The sequence below is a fragment of the Trachurus japonicus genome, chromosome 10, assembly GCF_045865225.1.
Source record: "Trachurus japonicus isolate A0001 chromosome 10, Traja_1.0".
In the NCBI taxonomy this organism is placed as follows: domain Eukaryota; kingdom Metazoa; phylum Chordata; class Actinopteri; order Carangiformes; family Carangidae; genus Trachurus; species Trachurus japonicus.
The window spans coordinates 19,916,388-19,928,529 of NC_140916.1; the positions used below are offsets into that span (position 1 = coordinate 19,916,388).

Below are 12,142 nucleotides of genomic sequence, written 5' to 3' on the forward strand. Positions count from 1 at the left end.
AAATGATACAGTGCAGTGCTCTGCAACTAACAATAACCAAGATTTAAAGCAGAAGTAAGCAATCCGGTTGTTTTGGCTAACTTCGGCCGAATTCCGATTCTCCCCTTAGCCCTATCCCTTGGCCCTAACCCTTCGTTTTGCGCGTTCACGTGAAGTGGTAGGGGTGTCCCAATTCTGGTTCAGACGAGGGTTAGGGGGAAGGGGTAGGGCTATCTCGCCCTCGAAACGGAGATTTTTCAGGGGCACACTACGGACCGAGGGCTATGGCAAGTTTCCCAGAATGCATCTTGCGGCAACCGGCAGCTGATTTATTTCTCACTGTAGCGCTGTTATTACGTCATTTTGTTAAGTTTTAATATTTTTTCATGCGAGAAAGTAGCTGTTTAGATCCCCAATGTGCGGCCGGTTTATCCACATGAGGCTGTTTAGACGTCTGCTCCGATGTTTTTCGGAGAAGTGAAGCTCCACGGTGGAGCCTCCACCTGTGGAGCAGATCAGCGGCTCGTCACGGAGACACCACCCCGTCCGGAGAGCTCGTCAGCCGGCCAACCTCCCGACCTCGTCCCGGTAGAAAAGACGACCGCTAATTAACTTACCCGCAGGGTTGTAAAGGTTTACCGCCGCGTAATTACATTCTTTTTAGGAGATAAATGCTCGTCTCATTGATGAAATGTAACAATTGTCGCATTAATTTGTTTGAATTAAAAGTGAAGCTTCATGTGTTTTGGAAGCAGCACTGCCTGGGGGATCTGTAGCCTATACAGAAATCACCACATTTACATCAATAAATAAATGTTTTACAATGAACCGATCAGTCTTCATTAAATTTTATTTTATTTTATTAAGTTAACGTGGTTCTGAATAGAGGATTTGTGGCAAAAGCTCGTCACGTCTGCTTATGTGAAAGCCAGCAGAGACGACTGATGACGCATGTGATTGTTGAAGTGGTGTCCCAATTCGTAGGGGTTGACTTTCAACCCTACTCCGTGTAGCTCCGTTTCAAGGGCAAGGGTTAAGGGCTAGGGGTAGGGGTAGGGATGAAAAATAGAATCGGAATTGGGCCTTCCTGTCAGCCGATGGAGTTAGCAGCCCCCGCCCTCGTCCCTACGTCACTGCATTCACGCGCATCCCTTGGCTGCACACACAGAGAGGGCCGCCCCTTTATGCCGTTCTCTCTCCTCATTGGATAAAGGTTGTAGGATACAAGGAAAGTTTTCTCCTCGGCTTACAGCAGAGCAGAGTGACTGACAGACCCGTGTTTCAGACCAAACACTCTATATAAGTGATTGCTGTCAGAAGATTTAACTATTTAAGACTTATATTAACACAAACATTCCGCTTACTTCTGCTTTAAAAATTGGTTAAGCATCACTTTTCATTTAATCCTGTACAGATGATGATTTCCAAACAAAATTCTTCAGTTCCTTTTTTTTTAAAAGTATATTCTTGGGCTTTTTCACCTTTAATTGACAGCATAGTCGAGAGAGGTTTGTATCGCAACATGTCTGCCATGAAATGGAGCTTTCCAAATCCATCAGAACCAAACCAAAGAGAGGATTACAATGCAACAATCTGTCAATCTGGCAAACTGAGAATGCTTTCTGTGCAGGCAGTACGGTAATGGTGAGGAACTGAAGTTAGCTAACTCACTCAGAGCTAACTGGCTAATTGGGATGGTGAAAATATAAAATGATTCACAATTAATAATCTTAAAAACTGTAATTTGCATGTAACCAAATTAATCCAGCAGATACAAAGCTGTTGCAGCTGTGGGCATATCAAACAATACACACATATACAGAAAATGAGGTTTGATTATTTGAGTGTACTACCATGTCTATGATTAGGTAAACAAGAACAAAATTCATTACTTTTCAATTATTTGTAAAGAAGTGGGATGATTTTGGTCAGTTGGAGCATTTAGTGGGATTCTGTGTGCCCATGCCAATGAGTTATACCCACTTCTGGGACAAAGATCAACAGTCGCTTTGCGTGCTTCATCTGACAAGTTGAGACTCTTCCTTGTTCTTTAGATTCTTTGTCTATTTCTGTCAGATGTTTTGTTGATGTTTTCAGTCACCATATTAAACCCATTCATACACCCCATTCCTCATTCTCTCTTGGTTTCAGTTGGCATTGTCTCCTGATCCCCTTATCTTAATTTTAACCTTTGTCCAACATTCTGATTTTTATCAGTTTCTGAGTACCTTCAAGTAGAGCCACATAGATATGTATACAGACACAAATGTGCACAGGAATTGTTGTAGTTTGTATTACATTTTAAATTATGTCTATTGGGGTAGGGTTACACTGTGTTAAGTGACAGTGTGTTTTTTCATAGAAAAAATATATCCAAATTTGATAAATGTCCTTTATCTTTCCATTGACTTAATCAATGGTATTTTGGTCTTTTGTGTTTTAAATACTATATTACTTCATTTAGTAATTTGACATAAATCAGGTTCACCCTAACAACTTGTCTATCTTGACCATGTGTACTTTTAACCACATACCACAGAAGTGATAGGCATAAAGCACTAAAGCACAATGACAGCATCATGTGGGTGGGTACCCTTCACTTCTCAGTATAAATTGCAGCTCATTTCACAGTAGATGCTCATTCTCTGATGCCAGGCCACACATGGGCTTTTGATCTGGGTATGTACAGTGCTTGTATGTTACACTGTTAGTATAGTTTTAAGTCATATCTGACTATCTAGACTACCTTGCATGTGTAGATGTGTCTCTGTTGCCAAAGGAAATTTTGTTCAATAGACTTAACCTTTAGGTAATTAAGTAACACAGGGTCAAATGAAATATCATATTGAACTTTGTACGTAAGTATGAAATTTAAAAACTAGACAAATGTTACAACAACATTCAAAAAAATCTACAACATTATTGTTCAGTTGTACCTGTACACAACACTTAATTTTACTCTATTTTGTGTGTTGCTTTGTTTTATGTTTTGGTTTGTTTTTCTGTGTTGGTGTCTCGTATAAGGGAAAAACAAAGATGGGGACAGGAAATAGCATCCTGGAACAGAAAGGCTACGCACCACAAAAAGAAACAGAATATACAAGAATATCAATACCAAATAATGCTTTTGTTGCCACAAAAGGAGCTGACACATTTCTGATAAGAGACACACGTTCTCATAGGGTAAGTGAAGAAATGCCTAGTCAACCTTACATTCAAATGTGAATAATAATTTATGTTCAGATTACAAAAAGGTGTTGAATTCATAATCACATAAATAGTATATTTTTGAGTAATTGAGTTGAGTGATTATTATTTACTGCTGTTTTCCCGTTACAAGCCTTTGTGAGCCTCCTAATTTTTCCATACTGTATGTGCTGATTACCAGCAGTAGCAACATGGTTATGTGGATGGCTGAATACATTATTAGTTGACAGAATACTGAATCATCTGATGGAGTTGCAGTGATGAGCATTAACAGTCTCTCATCCCTGTTATAAGCAGTGGATAAATGAACCAGGAGGTGAGAGGATGTGGTCATGGTGGTGCAGTGCTTCGTATTGTTGCTTCATGGCAAGCAGTGTGAAGCCTTTATGGAGTTTACATCTTCTCCTTGCATGGATACTCTGGCATCCTCTCAAGACAAGCACATCAGAGTATTGGCTGTGCTATTTCCTGAGGAATGATGGAAGCATTGAAAAATGCTCTGTCTCACAATGTTCGAGAAAGTGGTATAACAAAATCCCCAAATCCACTCCTTTAACAAAATAGATCAAATTGCGTGAAGAAAAGAAAAATGGGGCTCAGACTTTTTTTCTGGACAGAGTATCTTTTCCTCAATTAAATCCATAACACTTGTTGCATACAGTTATTGATGTTCTGTGTTTCTCCATATAACAAACCAGTGAGCTGTGACTCATAGAATTTAGAAGTTTATTATGTGAATCTCTATTTTCTCTTCAACATAGTGCCATACTGTGCCTAGTCTGCATTACCAACAACTGTTACAAAAGTGCAAGATTTCTATGTATTTATATTTTACAGACAAATGATGATACAATGCTAAAAAAAGAGATGAAAATCATCAAGGAAACAAACTATCCTCATATTGTGAGCATCAAGGAGTCTATTGGTGGTAAGTTTTACAAAATCTCTATAACAGTTACATCATGCACAGCTAATCAGAACATTCTGAGAAATTCAACCCACACCAGTTTCACTGTTATAAACATTGTATTTAGCCTAGAAAGTCTGTTTCTCTTACTGTCATTTTTTACTGTAAAATTGTAAAAGATTTACTAAATTTAGACTTTTTTACAGCATACATTGTGATGGAGCACTGCGATGGAGGGAACCTTGCTGAAAAGATCAGATACCAGGAAAGACGTCAAGAAGAGGCTGAGGTACATTACTAAAAAAACAAAACAAAATTACATCAACAAAATACACTAGTCCCTTAGTTTTTAGACTCTTTTTTGGTTAATTAACATTTTGTTCTAGAAGTACAATTATTTGTTTTCTAGATATTGAGCTGGATTGTTGAGATCTGTATGGCTTTGAGAGTCATTCATGAAAAAGGCTTGCTTCACAAACATCTAACCCCAGAGGTACAGTAGTGCACATTACCAAAACTGATTTAATGACAAAACAAATATTGATGATGTGATATTTAATCAACCCCATTAATATTTTGCTCTTTTTCAATTCAAAATGAAATGACTGCTCTTGGGCTTTCAAATATACCTTTGTATTTTGAAAAAATGACTTGACAATCAAGTCAAGTCAATAAATAAAAGGTTAAACAATATTTTTTTTCTGTTTTTGTAGAACATATCATTCACACATTCCGGACTTGTGTGCTTGGGCAATTTTGGAGAAATCCATGAAAAGTACTATACACTTACTTTAAAAATGAAAAAGCATATTTCAAACATAACATATTGGTTACTTTGATGTGTTTCATTGTATTAATATATTTGGTCTTTGATCATTTGATTTTATCACACAGTTTCAAAGGCGCCACATCAACCACTGATTCAAATCTGTCTGGCACATTTTACCTTCCACCAGAAGTCTTCACAGAGGGGAGATATGATGAAAAGGGGTGAAAATGTTTTTGTTTGTTTCTTTAATTATTACATTTTGTAATGTCAGCAGCATTACATAAGAAGAACTTAATGAATTTATTTATATTCATTTAATGCTTTCCATTAAAAGCAGCAAACTAGATGACAATGAGAAGAATTGACAGGAAAGGATTGTGAATAAAGAAGTGATTGTCAGGTCTAGGGGTGGTGTCCTCAACTAAGGATTTTCATTCTCATTCGTCAGATTTTGCCCATAGTTGACTAATTGTTGAATCACGTTGTTTTTCCTGCCACTGAATCATGATCTCTTTTGCATCGTTTTCCGGAGAAAAGAGACCCAAATGAACAAATTCTTTAGTAATCAACAATAGCAGGACATTCCCCATCCATCCTTTCTCACTCATTAGGCTTGCGTGCACAACATCACCGTCTCTCATTTGGGGACGGTGTATCAATGATGACTACAAGTGGTGTTTAGCTCAGTTGGTAGAACACCCGCCCCATGTGTTGAGGCTACAGTCCTCACTGCAGGCGACGCCGGTTCGAATCCCGCGCCAAGCGGCCCTATCCTGCGTGTCATCCCCCCCCCTCTGCCTCCCATTTCCTGTCTCTCTCAACTATCCTGTCAATTAAAGGCGAAAAAAAAGAAAGAAAAAAGATGACTACAAGTTAGTGCTGTGTATGGCGAAAGAAAACGTGAAGTCCCATCGTTGTGTGGACATGATATGTGCATCAGTGCTTGTATAGATGGTTCAGAGGTCGAGACTCAAAACCCCATGGACAGCGCTGTTTTTTTTTTGTGTATGTAGGTGTTGCGCGATCGATAGACAGAGAACGCATCCCTTAGTTTAATATTGTACATAAAAAAGTTAGGCCCGAATTTAAGGAGAGAGAGCAGAGAAACAGTGGCTGTGTTCGAAATCATCCACTCACTCACTCACTCACTATCCACTACATCATGTATATGATATAGTGCACTACATCATGTACACGAGGTAGGGAACGACGGGAGGAGAATTCGGACACTAGACGATAATTTTCTGGACGTGGTTGCGTCAGCTGATGCGCCAGGTGTTGCTGTGACGGAAGCAGACGCGCCGAGAATCATGTAAACAAACCATGGATGTATGAAACAAACCGGACACATAATAAATAAAATAAGAAAAACCAGACCCTTGCGGGAACATTTTAGGATGTGATTATGTGTGGTTGTGTTACTCGGACAATAAACTGTTGAAATATCGGAAGTTTGGTTTGGTAAACTGCTGTTGTGTGTCCCGACCGTGAGCCGCTAACGGCTCTGTGGCTATGCTCTGTGGCTATTAGCTTAGCTCGTCAGATCGTATTTAATACATATTCTACTACAGTTTTTTAATTAGATTGATTTAATGCTGCCTGTTAATGTTCGGATGCTGCTGCCCAACTCCTGCTCCTCAGACGAGGCAAACGGAGCGAAGGCAAATCTGAGGAGTTTTTTTGGTAAATTGCCTAAATAAATCGTAGCTAACATGCTAATTAGCTTCCTCTTCTTCTCTGGCAAAACACGACCGCATTGCATTGTGGGATACGGGAGTAGAAAGTAGTGTACATCGCTTGTTCACTCAATTTCGCGGTGCATTGTGGGTGTTTTGTCATCCACTACATAGTGGATGAAATTAATCGCGGAGAATTCGAACAACACTACAAAATGGCGAACACACTATATAGTGCACTACATCCGTGATAGGGGGTGATTTCGAACACAGCCTGTGCGTGTGTGTGTGTGTGAGAGAGAGAGAGGGAGAGAGAGAGAGAGAGAGTGAGAAAGAGAGGGTGCGCCAGTGTTGGAACACTCACTGCGATGTTTGTATCCAAACAGTCTCGCCTATATTATAAGAAAACAAAGAAATTCTATGTAAAATCTAGGGGTGTAACGGTATATGGGGGTCATGGTTCGGTGCACACAGTCGCACGACAAATACGTCTGAGTGAATATAAAAAAATAAAAATACATTTAAAAACAGTTGAGTCCTCACTACAATCTAGGTGGCGGTAATGAGCCTCAAAGCTGCCAGCAACTGTCATAACAGACGAAGAAGAGAAGTGATGAGAGAAGTTGGAGGAGAGCCGCCTGCTTTATGTCACCCGTGTGGCTTCCCAGTGAAACACGACGGCGACGGCTCCTGACCATAGACTGTGTAAAGCAGCTCGCGACTGGTCCACCGGACAAAGTCCGTCTGCGCTATTTCACGGTGCGCCGCTATTAGGCATGGGCCGATAACCGGTTTCAAGGTATACCACGGTATGAAAAAGTCAAGGTTTCAAAACCACTAAAATGTTCCGTCATACCGTTCCTGCGGTATGAGCCGTTTTCCCCAGGTCGTGTGCAGCTGCAGCACAGACTTCACGTGTGGTGCTGTAGCGCTGGCTGCCACACAAACACACCACCAGAGAAGAAGAGTGAAAGCTGTGCGCTGGATTCAAACTCCAAACATTATGGACTAAATATTGACTCAGAGTCGTACTCGTCCAAACATGCAGATCGATGCCGATTTAACGGATGCATTTCAGGCACAGTGTCCGAGGGAGCCGACAGTAGTCCGCCATGTTGTTGTTGTTATTGTTGTTACCTTCCATCCAGCGCTGTTTGACCGGACGTTAGGGCTGTTCGATTAATCGATTTAAAATCGTAATCGCGATTATTTGGCTAGGACGATGTTAAAAACGTGAAATCCAAAAATCGATTTTTTACTCTAACTAGGGTAATTACGGTAAGCCCCCGTACATGAATATGGGCTGCGCTGAATTACCGTAATGACTGTCGCCTCCTTCCTCCCATCACGCTCTCCCACTGCTCTCCCCACACACTGTAAACAAGCATGTCGCCGTTTTGCTAAGACCAGCGAGGATTTCGTTGCCAAAAAGACCAACGACCCTTTTCCACTACACAGTTACAGGTCTGCTCGGTTCGGCTCAGCTCAGCTCAGCTCGACTCGGCCGTCAGCTGTGATACCGCTGTGATATGACAAGGATTAGGTCTTCTACAGCTGAGTAGAAGAGCTGAGCTGAGCTGAGTTCTTCAGCAGGGGCGGGGTCGTCATATAACAGCGGCTACGGCCGTGTCGTCTCGATTACGGACCACAGCGTGGTTTTCCACACAGCAGACATGTAACTCAGGCGAAGGAATAACAACAGTTTGTCGGTGTGTTTTTAAAATTAGCGGTATTGATTCTCGTGACGGACGTATGGTTGGATGTCGCGCTTGCGACTCTTCCGGTGACAACGCTCTGGCCAATCAGTGGAAGGCAGTCAGTTGACATCACGTTTATGGACGGACAGACAGACAGACAGACAAACAGACAGACAGACAGAAAGACAGAGATAGATAGATAGATAGATAGATAGATAGATAGATAGATAGATAGATAGATAGATAGATAGATAGATAGATAGATAGACAGACAGAAAATCGAGATTTTATTTTTGGGCAAAATCGAACAGCCCTACCGGACGTGTTAAAAGGATGACGAGGAGTTGGTCAACCGCGACAACAACAACGACAAACTTATCCTCTCGGGCCCACGCACACACACACCAGCGCTGTCTTCCTCACACTCACCCCTCCCCTCCGCTCTCACACAGCCGCTGCACCAGACACATTCACAGACAGTCAGAAATCACAGAACTCTTCAACATTATAACCAGAACATTACTGCAGGGTCACTACAATACGTTTGAGGCCCGTTTCCAAAAGAATTGCCTCATGTATATATGTATATATATAGGACTGTATAAGGGTTAGAATGACTGCGTTTTAATTTTATTGAGAATAAATATCTTATTATTTATTTGAACTTGATACACATCTACTAATGATCCAAATGTTCAATTTGTTGTAAAAAATAAAATAAAAGTTCAGTTAAAACTTCTTTTTTTTTTCTTTTCAAAACAACACATTTCTAGAGCTGTAACTGCAATACCATAATACCATGAAACCGTGATATTTTTGCTCAAGGTTATCATACCGTCAGAATCTCATACCGGCCCATGCCTAGTCGCTATAAACGCATCAAACACGTTAGCGCATGTTCACCCGATATGTCAATCACTAGTGCAAGGAAAAAGACAAGTTGTGTTCAACAACTTATCCCTGCTGCTTTTAAGCCTCTAGACATGAACACAGACACCAAAAACATCACCAAAGCAACTGGCATCTAACCTAAATTAACTGTGTAAACCAACATTGATGTAAGTTTCTTGTTTGCTTTTTTTTTTTATAAAAGTTTTTTTCCTCTAGAATTAATGAATGGCATTATTACTATCCTAATTCACTTGTGTTGTAAAAGTAAAAATAAAATAAAATAAAATAAGACAGATTTTAGTTTTACATTCAATTAGTGTCTGTTGTACCGAACCCGTACCGAACCGAGGTATATACCAAACCGTGACTTGTGTGTACCGTTACACCCCCAGTAAAATCAGATGTTCAGCAGCAGGGAGCACTCCTATATATTCAGAACGGTACAATCCTTTTATTCATAACCACATTTTCGACATTCGGCGACGAGGTTGATAGTCGAATCAGACCTCTCCGAATCGAATCGTCAAATAGTTGACTACTCGGGGTCACCCTAGTCAGGTCTAACCAAGATCAGAAAGAATACAGAGATTCCTGTTTTTCTTAACTAATAGATAGCCCTAAACCTAACCCTATTTCACATTATTTTCAGTTCTGGAAAGATGCTGCTGCTCCTATGGGCACTGAAGTAACTATGGTAATGCTTGTTTTATTTATAGAGACATTTGGTCACTGGGATGCATAATCTTCGAGCTCTGTACTCAAACTCAAGCGGTAAGTTACTTAAAGGTCTGCAGCAGGACTGTCACTTTTTCCAAAAATCACACAATAATATCTATTTGAATGTATTGGCAAAAATTGGGAAAAAAAACTCGGTGCAGTGCGATGCGCCAGTGTTTTTCAGTTGGGGGTAGCAGAGACCTTTCAATTGCAGATCGTATACTTAATCTTTGAATAAAAAGGGGAGGGTGGCTACTCAAGTCCAGGGCTGATATATACTAGGCATTTTTCTTTGTCACCAAAGTCAAAGCAGTGTCACTACTGGCTGCCTTGCTGACTGGTAGTGATCGACGTAAAACACGTGCCAAGGCCGTGTATTGACAATCTAGAGCAATGACAAACCACAATATGAAATTTAGAGGCAATCACACAGCCCTAGCTATTAATGGTCATTTTATTGCAATTGTTTTCTAATCATAACTCCGCTTTAGTTCACAGCAGAGACCACAATCGCACTCATGCCCAAGATCATTGGTGGTCCTTATCCATCCCTCCCTGAGCGGTTCTCATCAGAGCTCAAGCAACTCCTGAATGGTATATTCAGGAGAGACTCTGAATCAAGACCAACAGCGAGTGAGATCCTGGAGTGTCCTTTCATCATAAACTACCTCTCATTTAAGGTATGACTTCACCAGCCGTACATTTTCAGGCAAACAAGCTAACGACAATAACATTAGCACGTCCCAACACAATCTGGCTCTCGAGAGATTTTGCGAAATAACTTTTCCATGAAAGAAATATGAGACGTGGTCAATAGAAAGTTAATAGGTTTCAAAAATAGTGATTTGAGTTATATCGTGATAAATATCGATATCGGCTGATATGAAAAAAACTGTGATAGGATTTTTTTAGAGATCAGCTAAAAATGCCCTGAATAATTTCCATGGGAAATGTCTTTGCTTTTTCAACAGACCAAAACAACTATGGAGGAACTTCAGACTAGGCTGAATGATCTACGGAAAGTGGCTGATGATTTGGAACGTGTGCATCAGGGCGCTACTATTGGCAGTCTGGCAGGAGGAGTGATTGGAGCCGTGGGGGGTGTTACATCTATAATTGGCCTTATACTGGCCCCCTTCACTTTGGGGGCATCTCTTATCGTCACTGGGGTTGGAGTGGGTGTGAGTGTAGTTGGTGGGGCAACTGCTGGTGTCTCAAATATCAAAAATATGGTCAACCAGTCCTCTGATCGCAAAGCTGTTCAAAGCATCCTTAAAGAGTTTGAACAAAAAATTAGCGCAGTTGTCGCCTGGTTACAGCAAATCAGCAGCAGCTTGCAGAACATCAAGAGCAGATATGGCTCAGCTGACCCAAATGGCATTGTTGATAGTGAGTTTAACACACCCAGCCTGAACAGGATTGGTCTCAGGGTAGGGAGGGGTCTAGGTGGCGTTGCCGAGCTGATTCGAGTAGTTCAAGTGGTGAACATTGGCAAAATTGCAGCACAGGCGTCCAGGGCAGTACGCGTGGCAGAGGCAGCAACAGGTGTGCTTTCTGGTTTATTTGTAGCAGCAGACATATTTTTCATTGCCATGGATGCCAAAGAGCTATACCACATTAGACAGGCACAGGCAACAGAAGGGCCTGCTACCTCTGAAGTCATGTCTAACACAGGACATGAGGACCAGTCGTCCAAAAATGCCACTCCAGTCAGATCTGAGATCATGAGATTTGTCCGATCAGTCAGGGAGGCAGCAGACAACTTGCAGGACGTCCTAGATGAGCTCAAACACATCAGCTCCTCTATCCCCTCACTTAATACTGAGAGCGATGGGAGCATGGGAGGGTGGAGAGATATGGAATTAATTTAAGACAAAGGTTCCATTAAAGGGACAACGAGGAGTTTCTAATCGGTTATAAAAAAGTCTTACGTTAATGTGGATGAATCTCCGCTACCCACACTTGTTAATGGGCCTATTTTCGATAAATATATCATTCTAGGGATGGGCATTTCGACTAATTTACTAATCGAGTAACCGAAGCTGGTACTAATCGGGTAATTGAGTACTGTAATAAAAAATAAAATGACGTCATGTCTGACGGACAGAGCGCAGCCGGTGCATAAATGCGCTCTGTCCGTCAGACAGTCCGCATTACTGACACACAGCGTCGTCACACACAATGTCAGGTGGATAATAAGAGTAGAGACTGGAGTTTAAGATGCACATACGAGGCAGATGTGCATCTTTATGCCGGGGAATAAATGCGCTGCATGCGCTCTGAGCGCTGAGTGCAGCGC

The 12,142-nt window shown here is 41.2% G+C and overlaps 1 protein-coding gene across 1 annotated transcript; it reads left to right on the top strand.

Annotated features, from left to right (window-relative positions):
* Nucleotides 1-4,029: 4,029 nt before the first annotated feature.
* Nucleotides 4,030-11,714, top strand: LOC146979875 (uncharacterized). Its single transcript, XM_085788633.1, has 8 exons — nt 4,030-4,114; nt 4,300-4,382; nt 4,503-4,586; nt 4,807-4,868; nt 4,988-5,083; nt 9,843-9,897; nt 10,335-10,523; nt 10,815-11,714. Exons 1-8 carry the CDS (start codon nt 4,039-4,041, stop codon nt 11,712-11,714), a joined length of 1,545 nt encoding a protein of 514 aa, XP_085644759.1. The 5' UTR covers nt 4,030-4,038.
* Nucleotides 11,715-12,142: the final 428 nt, after the last annotated feature.

Coding starts and splice junctions, on each gene's coding strand:
- LOC146979875 (XM_085788633.1), top strand. CDS start 4,039: ATGCTAAAAAAAGAGATGAAAATCATCAAGGAAACAAACTATCCTCAT. Junction 4,115..4,299: donor CATCAAGGAGTCTATTGGTG/GTAAGTTTTACA, acceptor ACTTTTTTACAG/CATACATTGTGATGGAGCAC. Junction 5,084..9,842: donor GGGAGATATGATGAAAAGGG/GTGAAAATGTTT, acceptor TTTTATTTATAG/AGACATTTGGTCACTGGGAT.